Raw genomic sequence first — 19,385 nt, 5'->3', positions numbered from 1 at the left:
AGGTTTCTATTTAAACAGCAGAGTGTTTCTGTCGAGGAACTATCGGCTGATGGTTGTTCCCACGGAAAAGATGCTTCGAGGGCAAATATGCTAGTTTTAAGAACATGAAATTTTCAAGGAGCAACTATCAGACCGATAGTTCCGAGACATAAACAATCTATTTTCTTTATTTTTTACCACTAAAAACTCGATAGCAACACGGAACTTGTACGAGCTGTTGGCGTAATGATAGCGCGAGCAAAGAGAATTTACATTTTGATGATCAAAATAAACAAGTGTTTTTTCTTTCGAAGCGAAATTTTCTAAAAGAAAGAGATAAAATGCTCTCCATTGCTCTCCGTTGTTCTATCGAGCTCTAGTATAAATCTACTAGCGTTCTATCACGAATGCCTTTCTCTGATTGGCTACGCTACTCACTACCTAATCTGTTGCAGATAGTGAGTAGCGTAGCAGTGTGCGCTTGTTAACAAAATGACAGCCGCTTCATTGCGTTCTCGATCGCGAGGTGTCTGTGAGGAGGATTTATATAAAGTTTTGAACGATTAGTAGAATTATATCGTGACCTGTTTAATAGATTGCATGACTCGCGTTTCGAGCTCATCAGATTCTATAACCTATATATTTTCATAGGACATATTCAGCTTGTCGTGCAGCTCCTTTTCATTTTGAGATGTGGGTGGATTCGTCTGATTTTAAAAGAACCCTGTTACTCCTTTGGCGTATAAGAACGGGAAAATTGCGAAAGAGTTCTTTGGGATCAAGAGAAGATCAAGCTAAGAGAGTGAATCCCCCATTTAGGCCTTATAGCTAAGATAAACCCTCTTAAAGTTATATTTAGACGTGGTACCCAGTTCTTCCGAAGATGTTGCTCGCACGATGCGTGATAGCCCAAGCGACTATCTCAAAGCCACCTGAGACGAAATGGCGGGAAATGAAGTGAAAAGTCATTTTATATGTTTTTATTTTCAAAAGAAATTTCATAGCACAAATGTTTTCTGCACTCTCATCCGTCTCTTTGTTCGGTTAGGCTTTCTTTTGCTTTGTGCTCGTTTGGCTGTTCATTCTCTTGCCGTTCATTCGGTTTTGGAGAGTTAAAAAAGCAAACCACAATGGTAACGGCAACGTGTACATGGCTCTGTACGTGTGCGTTATAATTCTCTGTTCATTTCTTTGACGTTCTCTACAAAACAACAACGTGAAATGCCTACGTTCTACGTATTCTACAAAACGTGTAATACGAAGGCCAATTTATATTAGTAAATTGAATATAAAGTCGTTTTTTGGTCGAGGTTGTCCTTGGCGTTGTTGTCGTTGTTGGTTTAACTCCCTTTTGTTGTTTGGGCGGCGAGCGTCTGTCTGGGAGGTTTTCCTTCGCTTTGAAACGAAACGAAACATAAACAAATCCTCCACGAAAACATCCACGCAACGGCAAGTAACATCAGCGGAAGAACTAGGCACCATGCCTAAAAATAACTTAAGAGGAATTACTATTGGTATAGGGCCTATACCGCGGATTCACTCTCGTACCTTGATAATCTCTTGTTGGGATTTTTCTTGTGGTTCCTCGTTATTACATTGTATAACAGTTTCTTTTTTACTTACGCGTTATACATTCAAAGGCTGGCTTATCTCAGTGAAAAACAAGTACAAAAAGACCAGAGAAAGGTTGAGGACACCACTTCTTCCAATAGGCCGTCGGAAGTGGAAAAAGACTTTACTGCATTTTTCGAAGACGAAAGAATGGACGCATGCGAGAAAATGCAGGAGATATATGGATCTAAAGAAGAAAGTGAAGTTGGTATTTCTTACCCACGACTAGCTTGCATGATTTTTGAGGTAAGGTATCCAAAATAGTTCTCTTGCATAAAAACTTTAACCCTCGGACGTGGTACAAGGAGTGGAGTGTTGGTGGATGGATCCCCTCCCATGGGTTGTAACAAGACCTTTCGAAATTGTTTTGTATTAAACGGTTTACACTACTTCATGACCTAATGTGACGTTATAAGAAGTCAGTATGTCCGCATCTTGGATCCTTCATCTTAAATTTCGCTATCTAAAGTCAGAATAATGTTTGTAAAACTTAGTGACGGATAAGTACAGAATATCCTACACACCTGATACTCGGATAAGTTGATAATCCAGTGATCCTCTATAACAATCAAATTCTTGACTTCTTAGATTTTTGATGGCGTGACAATTTAAAGCAACCCAGGCAAAGAGCTGGAGGGATAAATAAATAGTACTGAAAGATTTAGAATCACAGAGAAAATCCTTCTTTACAAATTCTCAATTTTTTATTCCCCACCCTCCACCCCCACTACTACGCCTCAGGATTACGATAAAGAAGGGTCCCAGCTGCAATTGGAAATAACTGGTGATAACATCTCACAATTGATGTAAAGTTTATCATTAGCATGGCGGAGTTATAAAATGTAAAAAAAAAAAAAAAAAAACATTTTTATGCATATGCATAACGAGCTTTTAGAATGTTTAGTGCAAGCTGAGGAAGACGTGCAATGTCGTTGTGGTTTATGACCAGGATTATATTTTTTTTTGCAGTCCTGCGACATGAACCGCCATGTCTTACGGGAGCTACAAGGCTTTAAATCCTTGTGTATGTGTTGACTTGCACAGAGATAAACGCTAACCACTTAACTTATTTGCACTTCCTGTCTATTTTTCCTGACAGACAGCCTATGAAGAGATAAAGGAAACAAAAGAAGCAGTGCTTACGTTGTTTAAGGTCATGACTACAAATATGATTGACCTTGCTCCGAAAATGGGCGCAGAACTTGTCTTTAGAGCAAAGGTAAAGAAAAAAAAAAGCCTAGTGTAACTTTACTTGAAAATGACATCTTGTAGAGTCAGTGCAGATTATTTTGATTAATAGCAATGAATCATTTTCTGATGGCGCCATTGTTACGTTAGGGTCATAAACAAAATGCGGCGAATTCTCATCAATTCACTGCGTAATACATAAACGTCGATGCCAAATTGGCAGAATAGCAACACGTCAGAAAACAATTACCGATCGAAATAGAAGGCACCATCAGCAGACGTGTCGGAAGGTGAAGATGGCTGAGTAGACTTTCTTTAGTCCGAAACGAACTTAAACTGAGTCATTTTATAAAATAGAGAATTAACTCACTGTCTTAACCGACTACTAAATAAACCAACCGTTCTATTCCAACTTTAACATGGAGGGAAGAGAGAAAAACTCCAACCGCAATTGAAAACAAGGAACCAGCAGAAGTGACAACCACGTGGAAACGTTTTTTTCGTAGAAGCTAAGCCAGAAACGTGCAAGGAAAAATCGTACAGCCGTAACACAATATACTTTCGTTCAGGAAAGTGAAATATTTTTCTCCGAATTTGAACCAGCGACTAGAAGATTTTGGATAAAAAATGCGTATAGAGACGCTTAAAAAAATCGTTAATTAATCGGCAAAAAAATTAAAAAATTCAAAATATTCAAGATTTTATTACAGGCCATGTATTGGTCAGCTCTTAAGCCCTAGCTAAACGGACTCACAATTAGACCCAAGTTGAAAATTTGGGTCTACTTGCGACACTGTTTGGCCAGGCCTTTCGTGCACTTGCGTTGACTTGCGATGACTTGCGCTCACTTTGGTCGAGATCAAATTTACACGCAAGTCGTCGTCTGGGCACCCATCGCACGTCAACGCAAATTGAGTGACGCCCATTCATTGTAATTATGATGGCAATGCAACCTACTAGCCAATGAAATTAATACGGGATATCTCTGCTGTCAGTAGCCTTGTCATGGTTTTTTTTCTTTTTTTTTTTGCGACTTACGTGTACTTGCAAGGAATCTTGCAAGTCCGTTTGGCCACCCAAAGCAAATCTCGACGCAAGTTCAACTTGCGCATACTTGCGACTACTTGCAAGTCCGTTTGGGCAGGGCTTTACATAGAATGTACATGTATGGCTACGTTGCACATAAGTGTTAACCTTTCTGCTAATATTGATCAAACCAAACACAACTTTGTAACTTTAATATCAGTCACACAAGGATCATTTATTCGACATCTTATTTTGTTCGAAGCCTTATGCGTACCATGTACTGATTATGATCACATTTTGTTTGTGTAACTATTTGTTAATTATTGCCTGTTTTCTTTTCTTTCCGTCATCGACTGAAGAGTGGGCGCTTGCCGTACAACATCCCTTTCAGCGTAATGCCATACAGACCAGAATTGGAATATCCCATTGATGTCTTTGATGCTCTGGTACTTTCTTTGAAAGAAACTGCACACAAATGCGACCTTGAGTCTCTGGAAAAAGTATGGTTCCAACTTTCGCATCTATTGCAATAGTACACGGAGATTGTTTATGCAAAATATTTATCACTGTACGACAAAGTATTTTAAGAAGTATAATCTGTTTCTTAAGTTTAGTTTAATTTCTGTATGGCCTTTAACAAAAGGGGAAGTTTCCTCTGGACGAATGAGTTTTCGACACACACTAGATAGTCTTCCGACGTAGCGTACGATCTCGTTGTGACATTCTTATACCACCTTGCAAGACCTTAAAACAGTGCAAGGTAAATGAATGTACATGAGGTTCAGAGAAGCTTGTTAATAGACCTTTCCCGCATTCCATTTCAGTGCGTACGAACAATAGCATCAGAGCGAGGTTGGGGTGGACATATACATTTGCTGTATTTTTGTCCACCCTTCCATCTTGGAATGCGGGAAAAGTCTATTGTTATCTTTTTCACTAACTTCGATAGTTAATTCGTTTCCAGTCTTTTGCTTTAACAAAAGGACGTTCGCGCTACTTGTTTCTGCGTATCCTTACTGCGCAAACAAATTCACATGCCACGTCATGCATCGAGCGCGCGCTAAGTAATAAAATGAACAAATGATAGGGCAGATACCCATTGTTATAGCTTTGTCTAGATTCTACGATCTTGGACGCTCAGTGAGCCCTATTTTTCTTTTGATGGATCATTTTCTCTACCGATCTTCTACGTTTAGCGAAAAATAAAGAAAATCTATCGATTAGACGTTTGATATTTTTTGTAAAATGCACCATCGAATTCTCTTCTTTTTAGCCCTTCATTTATCTGCGCGGCGGTTTCAAATGCCTCTTGAAGGGTTAAGTTTTGTGAAAACGTTAGGAACATTTGGAATTATTTACGCAACAGACCCACTTCTACAAAATATGACTAAGATCGTTTGCCTCCGTTGACTCACCTTCGATATTTTAAACTATAAACCCCTGTAGACCACGCTGAATTACGTGCGCCATTTTTCAAAATCAGGGTAGTTTTCCACACGCTTTACAACTGAGACGAAGTCGGTGACCCCCAATTTTTTAGCATTTCTGACACAAGTAACTCATTAACTGACTGCAGTGAAATTTTAAAAAAATCTATCGACTGGAAAATTTGCGAGCGAACCTCCGTAATCGAATAAGCTAACAACAACTTTGTTGATGCCCGTATGCTTGATATACAACTTAAAGCCCTGGCCAAACGGATTCCGAGGTAGAAACTTGGGTCTACTTGCGACTCCTTTTGGCCAGGCCTAGCGTGTACTTGCGCTAATTTGCGATGACTTGTGCTCACTTTGGTCGAGATCAAATTTGCACGCAAGTCGACGCAAGTTTTTCACCGTTTGGCCACACAACGCAAGTCAATACAAATTGAATGAAGCTACTCGTTTTCATAGCAACTTATTAGGCAATGAAATACAGGATGTGTAACCTTGAAATTGTTTTTTGCGACCTGCATATACTTGCGAGGGAACTTGCGAGTCCGTCTGGCCAGCCGACGCAAGACCATACACAAGTTCAACTTGCGGCTACTTGCGACTAATTGCGAGTCTGCTTGGCCAGGGCTTAGGAATATGATATATTTGTTATGCAACCCTTTCGAGAGGTATACACACGAGGCTTTATTAGGCGAGTGACAAGTGAGATATTTCATGGTAAACCATGAGAAAAACTCTTTTATACCATGCCATAGAAAAAAAAAATAAAAAATCAGTGGCTAACATCATCAATGCAGCACACGATGGAAACGTTTCCTGTTTTTTGATTGGCTGTAATTACTATGGCATGTTTCATATACACATGGGTACAATGCATAAACGTGTACTTACGCATTAACTGACTTTCATTCTGCGTCACTTTACTACATTATCTTCCAGCGTGTAACGGATAAAATTAGGGAGAAGTGGCTGCAATGGCTCACCAAGGAAAAATCATGCAGGTTCTCATGCTCCGAGCATTTGCTGACGCAGCTCAGTACCTACATTAAGGCGTGCATCCGACTAACATGGCGAATGGTTACCCAGGTTCCACCCATGCAACTGGAGTACCAGTCCTCTACATTAAAATATATTCACAGAAATCTTGGATATCATAGCAGTCCAGAAATGTGTTCGAGGCGCCCTACAAACGGACAAGCCTCAGACGAACAGTTGGAGATTGCCTGTTACCTATGGCCTGCCTTGCTAGATGGAGGAGGAAAACTTATTCGTGCAGGGGAAGTTCTTTGTAAGGTGAATGAGGAGACTACAATGACATAGAAACTGCCTGCAAGTTGTTTAGGCATGGATATCATTCATGGCCCGAATGAAAAAAGTTACATGACAATATTGATGTGTTTGACATAAAGAAGTTGTTAGTTAGCTTGTTTGTTTGCTTTAATTTGCTTTTAAGCGAAACGTTGTGCGATTTAAGGTAGAAAACCGCTAATATGTAACAAGATCGCAGATGAAACTTCCTTACAAAAACACACAAGGTCGCTTATTGCTGCATTGATCTTCAAGACCTTGCTTCGAGACATCGCCTGAGAAACAACATGGCGATGGTTCAATTATTGCGCTTATGCTTGTGTTTATTGCACGCCACCCCACTCGTGAAATAAGCACAAGCACAAGTACAAGAAAAATGTTTATTTTTCTGGTGCTTATATTATACTTGCGCTTATACTTGTGCGTATCTCACAAGTGTGAACCGGGCTTTATGAATGAAATACGTGAAGTAAATTTTCGTCCAATCTACTAGCTAGAGTTGTCTATAAGATGAAAAGTTATGACCAACGATTTAGGTTAAAGGGAAGATCCGAAATACTGTAAACTTAAACTTAACGTCATATTCTTTAAGCTTGTACAACTTAGATGGGGTAACAAGAAAAATTGCCGCTTTAAACTTATATACATGTATCTATATCAACTGGTTTGAAAGCTCTCACTTCTGGGGATATGACAAGTATTCTCAAAATACAAGATAACAAGCTTTACTAAATAAAATTAAAGCCGCTCTTTTCACTTTCTGACCAAGATTGTGTCTGTTGTGTTTATTCAGTTGATTTTAATGTGAATTCACAGACATTTCCATTAAATATTTTGTATCAAACTTTGTAAAACACAAAGCTCTAACTTTGACAATCTTTTTTCATATTATTGTGACGGTCAAATTCTCTAGGTTTTCAGGAAGTGTAAGCAATCATTTTAAAGGCCAATTTTGAGATCCGAGATGTTTTAAGCATTACACTTAATAAGTTCTTTTACGCTATGATTTTCTTCTTTCTCCTGTCTTTTTTCCAGCAATCCATCAGTTGTTTTAAAGAGGACATAGGTACATATGTTATTTGCCGGCTGGGAGCTCCGTATAGTGAAAAACTGTGACCGAGGTCTTGAAAATGCTGCCCGAGGCCGCAGGCCGAGGGCAGCATTTTCAAGCCCGAGGTCACAGTTTTTCACCATACGGACCGACCGTAAATAACATGTTTATTTTTTTTTTTCCTGCAGTAAATTGGTTTTACAGATTACAAATGGGTTTGGTTACGCAACTCCTGTCATTGAATCGGCTTGCGCGCCGTCTGCTAACGATTTGAAAAAGATCTTGGCAACGAGCGAGTAACTCAGATAGTATAGACAAAGAAAGATGTATCAAAAAAAAAAAGATTTTTTTCCAACTACTTTGTGTTAGTTGCATTTATTTCACCAGTTAAGTTCTCCAAAGTTGTTTTTGCGGTGTGAAATTTCGTGCGAAGTTTGAAGTTTTACTACAAAAACAATTTCTGTCGGTCGTTGCTTTTAAAATCACTTCGTCACTTCTCTACCGTAAATTGAATAGCAGAAAGCGAGGAAATTCGTTAAGTGTATTCCACAGAAATTCTTCTAAATACAGTAACGATCAGAGAGGTAAACTCGACTGAAATTGATTCAAATTTTACGGCGAGAGAAACACAGGATTACGCGCCATTACAGGGCCAAGCTACAAACAATTATAAAGCAAACTCTCACAATTTCAAAACACTCAATTGAATTTACTTACAGTGACTTTCCTTGCCATTTTAAAGTGAACAGAGATAAACTTGCGTTAACTAATCGTCGATGGATGTGTAAAAAAGGCAAAAGATTGACGATTACCGCTAACTTTTAGGAGCGAAATTTAGGCAGCGGGAAAAAAATCCGGCCCGTGGGCCGTATCGTAAAAAGCTGGACCGGTCACGTGCGTAAGATTAGCCAATCAAATTCGAGGATTTAGGATTCCGGCCCGCTCAGATTCTTGAGAAAAAAAAAAAATGTATTATTTGGCTCAGCGCTACGCATTTTGTTTTTTTTTTTATTCTTAAGCTCGCGAACTGCGAAGTGAAAGTAGAGAGTCATCTCGAATGCACCGCATAAATACAAGTTATGAAGATCATCTTCACATGTCTGTCATTATCGGGGACGTATGTTTGGCGAGTCCTTGTTTCAGCTCAACATTGTCCATTTGGCCTGTAAACTTTGTCTTGATAAATTTTGGAGAGCTGTGTCATTAAGGTCGTTTTCTGTTTTCTGCGTCTTTGTTATCGGACACGTTTTTGCTGATAAAATTAGCATTAAAAAATAATATATATAGATTTGCCAAGTCTAAAAGCAAAGCTCCTGAGTGCAATAATTAACCATAAAGGAAGAAGGGAATTTGTTCATCTTGGCTCAGAAACTAAAAAAAATGATTAATTGTGAGCATGTAATTGTTCAGCGTCTGCTTTCGCTATTTTTGCCAGTTAAATTTTAACAAACTATGCCCAATAAGCGTACCCGAGATTGTAGAAATTACGAACGCAATATATCAGAGACCTTCCAAGAGACGGTTGCGCAAGAAAGAAAAGTCAACAACGCGTCAGGGGTTAATTTGCGCCGAAATGTTGCCTTTGCACGTACTCCCTCCTTCTCCCCAGAATAATTGCCGGTTTCATGTGACGTCATCATTTTTCAAAATTAAAAATTACTTATTCTTTTGAAGTTTTAGTTCCATCAGAAATAAGAGCCTCCAAGAACTTGACGTTTTACAACGGGCTTTGTTATAAAGGACGTTTGAATTTCGAAGTATATGAGTTGCATGACATTAAAATGGCGGCCCGACAAGGCACCCTTGTTGGTCAAAAAAGGAGTTATCGCTTGAGTTTTTGCCAACTGAACAGTTCTTGCACTAAAGAATTATTACTTTCGATGCGCCGGAACTCTAGAGTAGTAATGTTTCATTTCAATAGCAAAACCTAATGGAGGTTTTTCCATTTTTGCACGGCCGCCATGTTGGTACTTTGGTGCCCCTCGGAAGTGCACCAAAATGGCGTCTCCATACAAAGCTCTATAAATTTGGCCGAGACGCTTTTCCGAATAACACGCAATTGCAAAATCGCATATACCTAGATCTTGGCACGATTGTTTATATATCAATCATCTATCATATTCCAGATTCTTGACTTAATTTATTGAATGGTTACGATTTTTATTTTTGATTACGTGACAGTGCAAACCAGCAATGACCTGACTTGAGCCTACGATCCAAGCTCTAAACATGAGCTCACGTGATACGAGTCAGCGGATACCTTCATTTGACAGCTGTCGTTTAACTATAACATGGATGTTCAACATCAAAGATGTACCTATGGTAATGGTGCTACTGTCTTACTTTTCAAGGTATTGGCCTTGGCGTGCGGACGTGCGAACGGACGTACGGACAGTCACGTGACAACAAAATATGTTTAGATCGATGGGTTACCAAATTTTCTAAGGTATGGGGCTCCGTGCCTTCGGCGCGCCGGAGCTACGCTAACAGTCATTTCAAGAGCGCCATACTCCCCTAATATGGTGGTGTGCCTGAGTGATTTAGCCATCAGTAGTCTCTCCCTCAGGCAAACCGTTAAGGTGGTATTAGTTGTAGAAACAAAGTGATAGAAATTATGTTAGATCTGCATTCATAAATTTTATTATTATCATCATCATCATCATCATCATCATTATTATTATGATTATTATTATTATTCAACAACTGTCACTGTTCCCATACAGTCGGTAAGTCCTTGTTGTCTGTTCTCCATACATACAGCTTTAACAGATACCTTACGATATACTTAGTTTGCTAAGTGTCGTCAAAATCTTGCAAAGTAATGTTTAACCACAGTTCATCTCGCTTTAAAAATGCGCTTCATTGACAACTAAATGAAATAGATCGGTTGAAATGATAACAATAATTTTAAAAATTTTAAACAGCTAAATCTTTTGGAGCTAATTAATTGTCTCGGAACCGAGGTCAGCAGACTTGGATGTAAGTGCGAATTCAATGCATGCTCTAGCCAATAAGAATGGAGATCGTGACATTATTTTATTTAAAAAGTACTCATTACTGGCGCAAAATTTCATGCCCTTCCACACCAATTAACAAAAATTGATTGATATAATCATTTCAAGGGAAACACTAACTTCAAATATTGTTAGTCTTCGCCAATTACAACGGTTACCAAGCGTTTCTATTTAGTTTACGACTTGCTTTTGTATGTATTGGTTGCTACATTATTCCAATAACTGAGACCCGTGCTCTCTCGCATTGCCCGTTATTATGGTTTTAAAAACGCTAATCAGCAAGAAGTATAACGTTTAGCATCTACAATATGTATCTGTTATTTTAATACACTTCAGTTCTACAGACTACAATACTTGAAAAGTAGCCTCACTATTTACTGAAACAATTGTCTCTGTCATGCAACCAGAAAATAAATTCCTTTCGTACATGTAATGTAGCTTTGAACTCATTTGCTCAAGCCTTCAAGAATGTTTATACAAAAAATCTAGGGAAGCTGTTCCAGTGTTTTTGCTTGTCACATCAATTACAGTGACCTCGATCTCAGTCCCCCCAAAATACAAGCAGACGCTGATTTCGCGATCCTTTCCCTTGGAGATGTCGGGAGAAGAGACTAATACCTTCCCTATGGATGGGCCAACCTCTGGGTCTGTTGTGAACTTTGCATTTGGATTACTGGGGGCATAAAATTCAACCTCGAACGACGTTTGGCCACTTGTTGTGGGTGCGTAAGTGAAATGCCTTCTTTCTTCAACTTGAACGACTTCACCCTCTTTAACAAGAACGCTAAGGCAGTCCTTGCAGTAGGTAACTCCTTCCAATTCTTCCTTTTTGTCGATGGGATGAATACTAGCATCAAACAGACTGTAAACCTCGATACCATAAGTAGTGGACATTTTCCGGGAAGCAATGATGCCAGGTCTTTGGCCAAACATTACCGCTCCCTGAACAACCGCAATCCCGGCGTTGTTAGGGACAAGGACGGTAAACTGACTGCTAAATTGCTTTTTAATGGCGTCCTGGAGTAACACGGACTCTGCAAATCCCCCAACCAGAAAGAAAAATTCCACTCTTTTTAAGGCACGGTTTTTTAAGAGATTTTTCAGGTGCTCCATGATCCCTTTAATCACTGGATCAAACAACTTTTTCATCGCCGTGGATCCCAAACACAAGTATTCGTTTCTGACGAATTTTACGTCATCAACTGCACAGGAACTCGCAAAGCGTTCTGCGAGATCATGTCCACCATGCTCTGAGACCAGTGAAGTAAAAGTGCGAGAAAGTCGAATTCTTGTTGTTTCACCCTCTGAAGCTCGACGTCCTCTTTTCTTCATTTCAAATTCGTTCATCAGCTCGACCCATTCTCCAGGGTAGTTTGCACGGAATATCTCAACAACATTAGTTCCAAAGAACTTCTTAAGCAGGGACACGAACTCCTCGTCAACTTTTGTTCCACCGTATGGCCCTCCTGTCACTTGATGGACTTCTTTAATATTGCCATTTGTCAGGATTTCATGAGCTGTGACATCTAAAGTTCCACCTATGAAAAATAAGCCATTGGTTCAGCAGGAAACGGTAGCATAAAGGAAAATTGCAGTCAGTGTTAGAAATTGACGATTGGCTGCGCCGTTATTCAGTGGCTTCCTGTTTTACTTCCGAGGTGTAGGGTTGGAAGAGGCTTGATTTCTTATTCCTCGAACATAGTATTTCAAGTGGGTAGGTGCACTGTAATGGTAGGTATTCCGACCAACCGAAAGAGATGCTGTTTATGCTCACTCTTACAAAATTTTCGAAAAGGATTGCTCCATTTGCTTTCCACTAGTATTCCTGGAATTTTTGGTTAAATGACAAACGCAACCAGTCATTTTGCTTAAAGAAAAAGCCTGGGGTATACTGGCAGAGAACTTGTTAAAAAATATGTAGAGTAATTTTCGTGAGAAAGAAACTCTCATTACCTCCGATATCAATCACTAGGTATCTTGATCCAGGCCTTGCAAAGACTTCAGATACACTAGCATCTCCCTTCTTACTGGAGAACTCTCTCATCTTTTTTTCTCGGCAGTACGCAGAGGCGCATTCCGGTTCCAAGGCTATGAGCAGCTGTTCAGGATTATCAGCTGATGCTATCCCGGCCTTTAAAAAAGTTAAACCGACATCCATGTGAACATAAAGTAACTATCACGTACATCACCGGTTCTACCTTGTGGTTTGGTTTGGTTTGGTAGATATATTGGAGAACAGCCAAGATGCTTGAGTTGCTTTGAGAATTTATTTACAAATATAGTCACGGTTGCATACCAAACATCAGCTTATTCGTAAATAGTAATAAGGTTTGTATTTTCCTTTGTTATTGTATGTTCAGCTCCGTGAGCGAGAAAGAACTAAAGAACCGAATCCTGCGCTGTGATTGGCTACCCAAGTGGGTAAGATAGGGCTATCTTGCCTGCTCGGCACTACCCGCCGTGTCCTGCAAGAAAATTTTCCCCCGAAAGCCGCATAATAAATCATTTATAGACCAAGCTTGCTCGGTCAAGATGGCTGGATATTGCATGGCCTCGTTCAATTTTTTTGGGGGGACACCGACTCCTTCTCGGTCTATAAGCACACAAAAAGCGAACTTCGCCTATATCCAGCCATCTTGACATAACGCTTGGACAATAACCCATATATAATCACTTCCCTAACCTTGGCATGGAATTGTGCATGCAAGGAAAGCAACATGTAATCGGTCGGTTTAACACATTGATGTCAGTTTTTTGTGCGTCTGTCCTCTTATTGGTGATAAATTGTGTCATAACATTGTCAAAGTGGCTGTGGAACCAGACGCATAAAAAAACTGACGTCAATTTGTTTTTTACAATAACAAGACCCCAAAATGGTCAAATGCCGGGAATAAATGAGGGGAAAAGACGCCGTAAACTTGCCTTAAAAAAAGATAAGTGAATTTTATTCAAAATGACGCGAACATTGTCAATAGCTTTTCTCGCTTTTTGATTGGCTACTTAAAATAATTCATGAAATCTCATTGGTTAAAAAGTTGTCAGTTTGACAGCTGAAAATTGAACTTGAGAGCTTGCATAAATTAAAATTTTTATCTGCCTGTACTCTTGTTGATGATAAAAATGAGTCAATCAGCGCGCAAGAAAATATACAGTTATTGTAAAAAATTGTATTGTGGACTGTAACCGGGCGAAGACTTAACCCTCAAACCTTAAAATAGCTGTAGCCCGCATTTTATATATTGGGGGCTGTAATGACTATAGGGTAAGTATCAGAGTTCTTGAATTATCCAGACTAGGTCATAAGTGGGGTATTTAATTTTAGAGTAGCCGTAACATTGCAGAAGAAAAGTAACATCCCAAATTTAGCTGCGGTACATATAAAAACTGTGTTTTCCAATTCTTGACCCTAGTGTAGTAAAAGTGAGGCTGGGGATATGTGGATGTAACCCCTCTCCTGGATAATCTTTGTATCAGCCGGCTTGTCTTACAATATGAGGAATTTTTTTTGTCCTGACATAATGTGACGTCACATGACGTGTAATCATCAGACGTTTGGCCGCAATTTGGTAATATTTTACCTTATAAGCAGCTTCCCTCATGAATTGCTTAGCCGCGGGTTTCCAAATGGCAGGAACTGTTATAACCCACTGGATGTCCTTGGCACTGTAATGTTCATCACCGGTCCTTTCTTGGATGATTTCAATAGCTTGATCTTTCAGGTACCTTATCGAGTGAGAAAACACATCTAGAGCATCCACTTCTCTACCATTTCGTGCCGTGAGCTTGGTATTACGGCCCAAAGTCTATTACAAATAAATGATTATATTGGTTGGAATGCTTGAAAACAAATATGAGCAGTATTTTTACAACGATGATGTTTAATAAAGTATTATTATGCATGCTAACTGGGCGTCATCGTGATTTAGCATGCTGTTTGTTTTCGATCAGTTAAAAACGAAAAAAAAAAGTTGCAGCCGATGAGATTTCAAATACTAGTTTTTTGGTATCCAGGTAAGGAAATGCAAATTTTAAAGAGCTAACGTTGCTAAAGCCGCTGACCTGTTTCTGACCTGTTTTGAACAGATAAATAGTAAAGTGACCACATTTGGTCAAGGCTCCCCAGCATCGATCCCAACCACTCAATCTAACGGTGCATGCTGGGGTATCAGTTCGCTTGCATGGCCTTCACGGGGACGTCCCACAAGACAAATGATGGCTCCTACAACCTTATGTAAGTTTCATGCCTCAGCGCAGATTTTAGATTTACCTCTGATTTATGGAGCTTCATTTTAAACTGTTTGAAGTACAGATACTCTCTATCTTCCCCGCAAACGAAATTGGCATACTTCTCATCCGCTTCGTATCCAAACGAGTCAAATTGACCGTTGGGACGCAGGAGTAGAGAGGTCGGTGTTTTGAGAGTTGCACCTCCCTGGTCATGGCCCCATGCTTTGTTCATATGGATCCCTCCTTTTCCTTCCTTGTGATTAAAGGCAAAGGCAAACCCACTGTATGTTGTCCCAAAGTCGATGGCAACTACTGCTATGTAGCTTGACCTTTCAGAATATACTAAACCTTCAAACGCTGCAAAGAGAAATATTTTGTTCGTAAACCTCATGAAAATGTGAAAGATGAACTGATCAACATGACACGAGCGTGGGACAAAGAAAAATATGAGTCCCTGACACAGATTTCTGTTTCGTACTACGGTTTCCCTCAGACTTAATTAATAATAAACACAGATAAATCTTGGGAAAATATCTGGGAAATGATAGCATGGCTTTGTCGTATTTCTGTAGACGCCCGCAGTATCAATGTGATTCAGTATTTAAAGACAAGACTAATTATTACACATTGGCCACTCTTTTAACCTGTCCTACTGAACTAAAATAGATGAATCTAACTAAGATATATATCTTATGATGCGAGTTTAAAAAAGCCATCAACGTTGCGGCAGGATTCGTTAAGCTTGCTTTCGGGCCTGCCGATAGATTTCAACAAATTAAAGTGACACGCCCGGACGTGACAATAGCACTACAGGAAATTGACATATGGAACTACAGGCTTTATATTCGTCAACGGGAGAAGCTAATACTCGACAAAAAAAAAAACACTCGTTAACAGAACTAAAATGGTAGAAATTTAACTTACCTGTTGTCTTCTGGAATCTGTAGCTATAGCCTACATGGACTGCGTTTCGAGATACAAGTTCGTCCGATTCGACATTTCACGACGCAAGGCATCAATTGTGAAAAAATACAGTTTAGGGACCGTTCATTTTTTATAAGGTAGGGGGGAATGGTGGGATTTGGGGGGGGCCATGCGAAAAAAATGGCTTCCGAGGGGGGGCCATCCCAAAAAAATAAGGGAAAAAGGGGGGATCACGTGAAATATTTTAGTAAAACTTTAAAATGGCATGATGTTTGAATATCAAAAAAATTGCTATAGAATAAACATAGAAGGCAGGATACAAATTTATTACAAACTTTCCTTCTGCTTTAAAAAAACGTTTGGTGACAAAAAGCATTTGTAGCTACTGAAAAGAAGTATTTAACACTGTTATTTTCGAATGCAACTTTCACTGGCACTCATCTTCATCTCCGCTGTCGTCGAGTTCTTCGTCGCCGCTTGTGCTGCTATGGGAGTCTCTTTCACCAATGCTGCAAGAAGCAGCAATGCTTTCCGTCAGAGTGTACTCTTCAGGGTACATGAAGGTGTAAACATAATCTCTGACTTCCCGCTCAAGGTTGGTGGTGATTCTGCTTCTTGCAGCATTGGTGAAATAATTTCCTTCCAAGAGCTGTGCGATGTATGGCCCATCTCTTCTAAATATCGACGTGGCAACATCCTCAACTTTAAGACACTCTTCCGGGACGGCCGTTCTAGGAGGGTACACAAGGCATTGTGGAAGATCATTTCCTAGCGGCTTTCCAACACAGATTCCATAAACTCGTTGGACGTTGTTTTCAGTCCGCTTCCTCTTTCTTTCATTTGACTTTCTGCGGTTTTCTTTTTTCCTTCTCCTTTTGTTGATGTGCTGTTTGAGTATGCCTTTGAATATGCTGTAATAATTGCTCTTCTTATTTTCTAGTGCTTCCATGTCCTGCGTGACCTTCGTCAACTTAGCTTCTGTACATTTGATCTGTTTTACATTAAAACTGTAGGCAAATTCTTCGCCCTGCTTTAAAGCAAGCCCATTGGACTGAAAGAGTGTGGAATCGTGTTCCTTTACATCTTTCAATATGACATTCAACTTTTCCACCATTGCTCTGTGCTCTTTGATGGAGAAGTTCAGTTTTCTTCCATCACTGGGCTTCAACTGGTACCCTTGCATGGAAAACTCACTCGCCCTTTCTGAACAGCCATCCGCACTTAGAAAGATTGCTTCTTTTGCTTGTAAGATGTCAAACTGCCTGGATCGTTCAGCTGTAAACCTTTTCTTAATTGACTCGTCGCTTTCGCCATTATTGCGCATTTTGGAATGAGCCTCTTTCATGATGCTCATGTAGTAATGCGCTCCTTCCCCGATTGGATTAACAATATAAAGAAGAAAGAGCATGGAAGTGGCAGGCTGGTTTTATCTGACCCAGAGAGCGTTGCTCTATTTGCAGATAAGTTTATTGTCAAATCGAAGTTTGTGGTGGATTATCTTCAGCATCTTGAAGTGCTGGAATTTAAAAGGAAAAAGAGAGCAGAAGAAAAGGCAAAGTTAAGTAGGGAGGAGGATTATCCTTGGACTGAGTTGTGCGAAGATCTAACCAAGCTTAAAAAGCTGCGTGTTCCAGAACTAAACAAGTACTCAAACCACCACGGGCTGAAGCAGCATTTGAAAAGCAGCAAGAGTGAGAAAGTAAAGGTAATTGTAAGACATTCATGCTTGTAGCAGAAGAGTCCTCACAGAGCTGGCCAACCAACACTGAGAAATGCCAGGACATTGACACAAAATGACAACAGGGCAAGTGCTGACAGCAGTGAAAGGGATGAAAGTGACAATTATGAGTATGACAGTGATGCCATTGACTCTGGGGGAGCAGATGACTCAATTGACGTCATTCTTGCATTCATCAATTCAGATGAGGAAGATGCCAATGAGAGGCCAAATGCCACACGCTCAGGGCGAGCCATAACTAGGAGATCCGAAATTGACTTCTCTTTCTTTTGATTTGTTTTTTAAACAACAGCTCTCTGTCGTATAGAGATTGTAAATATTGTCTTCATAGTGAGCACAATAACGTGAAGTAGGGGGATAATAGAGAAATATTTAAAAAGTTGAAATCTAAATATTTTTTGTTCAATTTTTTTTTTGGGTGGGGGGGGGGGCTCATCCCAAAAAATGACCGCTATAAGGGGGGGCCATGTGAAAAAATTGGTAAGCTGAGAGGGGGGTTCATGCGATTTTTAAATGGTGCTTCCCAAATCCCACCAGCCCCCCCTCCCTCATAAAAAATGAACGGTCCCTTAGTAAGGAATTGACGACTCGTGAAATGTCGAATAAAACACATCGAGTCGGAGCGAAGATTACCAAAAGCTGTCTGTTATCTACTACTGCTTTAAATCTATCAAAACATCGTTTAATAATTGTCGGTTTGTTTTCGTCGACATATCCATCGGAAAAGAGCACTCGTGAGGCTATTATAGTCCTAGGTAACTTTTTCGCTTCTCTCTCAAACGCTCGCGTAAATGGATAAACAAAACTAATAATGATAATAAAAACACTCAAAGTACACCTGTTTTGCTCATAATAAAAACATTAAAGAATAAGAGAAATTTTATAAGTGATTTATAAGTAAGTGCAGTAAGCAAGTAACGTATGACTGTACGTTTTAATTGTTTTAAGGCACCATTTATATCATTGCGTTTCCGGTGTGTTCCAAGCCCATTTCCGGTGTACACAGACAGTGTTTTCATGGAAATCAGGCACATAAATCGTAATGTAATTTGTTGGCTGTGTTATTTATCGTGCGATTAGGAATAAGTAAGCTACAAGGACAAATTAATGATTTATCTAAAGTGGAACAAATTCACGATGGCTACCAGACAAAATGCGAACGCACGCTGTAAATATCCTAAATGAATCAGCTAGCTAGATCACATTGTGAACCTCGAAAGCATCTGACTTTCAATTTTGTTTATTTAAACACTCTCGGGCTGTTAACGTTACTTGTGTCCGTTTTCTTGTAGAATACAGCAGCGAATTGAGAAATCACAAGCTGCCACAGTATTAGTTTGTTATACGGAGTTACATATTTGAAAAGTGGTACTGACAGCACATGCACTTGGACACTGAATATTTCGCTTCCAAAATCAGGTAATTCTGTGTTTACTTTTTACAAAGTCACAATATGTCGAATTGAGGGGAAATAGCAGAAATTATTTTAAAATAATTTGTTTGCTAGTTTCACTTTCACCACTTACGTGATCTACTGCTAGTCTACTGCTTATCCATACGGAACAAAATCAACCTACATTACTTGTATAAAGATTCTCCTACCTTTGAATGCCATGATTGTTGTCCTCGATCTCTCAATGCTTGATGTCTGAAAATTAATTCAGACTAAACTTGAGTCTGCTCAAAATAACCTTTTTTTCCGGGAATCAACAAGAACAGAAGGGAAATTCCCCTAACGGAAACGTCGACGCTGCGATTGGTTGAATGGTCGACATCCGTTTATTCTCGGAAACCTTGAGTCCCCTAAGCGGCCAGCCGGATCATTTTTTTTTTTTCCCTTCTTACCAAGAAGCAGGAAGAAGCTTAAGACCGGGCGGTTTTTTTAT

At 39.6% G+C, this 19,385-nt stretch overlaps 2 protein-coding genes across 12 annotated transcripts in view; one reads left to right on the top strand and one right to left on the bottom strand.

Annotated features, from left to right (window-relative positions):
* The window catches only part of LOC145503220 (uncharacterized), a 41,276-nt gene extending 33,957 nt beyond the window's left edge, over window positions 1-7,319 (top strand). For 6 of the 10 annotated variants that reach the window (XM_081482695.1, XM_081482692.1, XM_081482690.1 and 3 more), the window contains 4 exons: window positions 1,620-1,836; window positions 2,690-2,809; window positions 4,164-4,304; window positions 6,177-7,318. In XM_081482695.1, the coding sequence (XP_081338821.1) occupies window positions 1,620-1,836; window positions 2,690-2,809; window positions 4,164-4,304; window positions 6,177-6,557 (859 nt within the window). In that variant the 3' untranslated portion in view covers window positions 6,558-7,318. Of the gene's footprint in view, window positions 1-1,619; window positions 1,837-2,689; window positions 2,810-4,163; window positions 4,305-6,176 lie in introns of all 10 variants that reach the window. The other 4 variants (XM_081482696.1, XM_081482693.1, XM_081482691.1 and 1 more) reach the window with 2 other exon arrangements.
* Window positions 7,320-9,721: 2,402 nt separating this feature from the next.
* LOC145503226 (heat shock 70 kDa protein 12A-like) lies at window positions 9,722-19,126 on the bottom strand. 2 transcript variants are annotated; one of them, XM_081482711.1, is made up of 5 exons: window positions 19,102-19,126; window positions 14,878-15,194; window positions 14,189-14,413; window positions 12,564-12,741; window positions 9,722-12,148 (listed from the first exon to the last, which is right to left on the bottom strand). In XM_081482711.1, exons 1-5 carry the CDS (start codon window positions 19,112-19,114, stop codon window positions 11,073-11,075), a joined length of 1,809 nt encoding a protein of 602 aa, XP_081338837.1. In that variant the 5' UTR covers window positions 19,115-19,126; the 3' UTR covers window positions 9,722-11,072. The 2 variants fall into 2 exon arrangements, with proteins under 2 accessions (XP_081338837.1, XP_081338836.1); XM_081482710.1 differs by lacking the exon at window positions 19,102-19,126 and having other exon boundaries at window positions 14,878-15,243.
* Between the last annotated feature and the right edge of the window lie 259 nt (window positions 19,127-19,385).

This window comes from Orbicella franksi, chromosome 11, assembly GCF_964199315.1.
Source record: "Orbicella franksi chromosome 11, jaOrbFran1.1, whole genome shotgun sequence".
NCBI lineage: Eukaryota > Metazoa > Cnidaria > Anthozoa > Scleractinia > Merulinidae > Orbicella > Orbicella franksi.
This window is presented reverse-complemented; position numbering and strand designations above follow the sequence as displayed.

Excerpts from the sequence above, each read along its gene's own strand:
- LOC145503226 (XM_081482710.1), bottom strand. The coding sequence starts at position 15,228 with ATGAGGTTTACGAACAAAATATTTCTCTTTGCAGCGTTTGAAGGTTTA. Across the intron at positions 14,414-14,877 it reads TGAAGCTCCATAAATCAGAG|ACTTTGGGCCGTAATACCAA; the intron begins GTAAATCTAAAA and ends TATTTGTAATAG. Across the intron at positions 12,149-12,563 it reads CCTAGTGATTGATATCGGAG|GTGGAACTTTAGATGTCACA; the intron begins GTAATGAGAGTT and ends TATTTTTCATAG.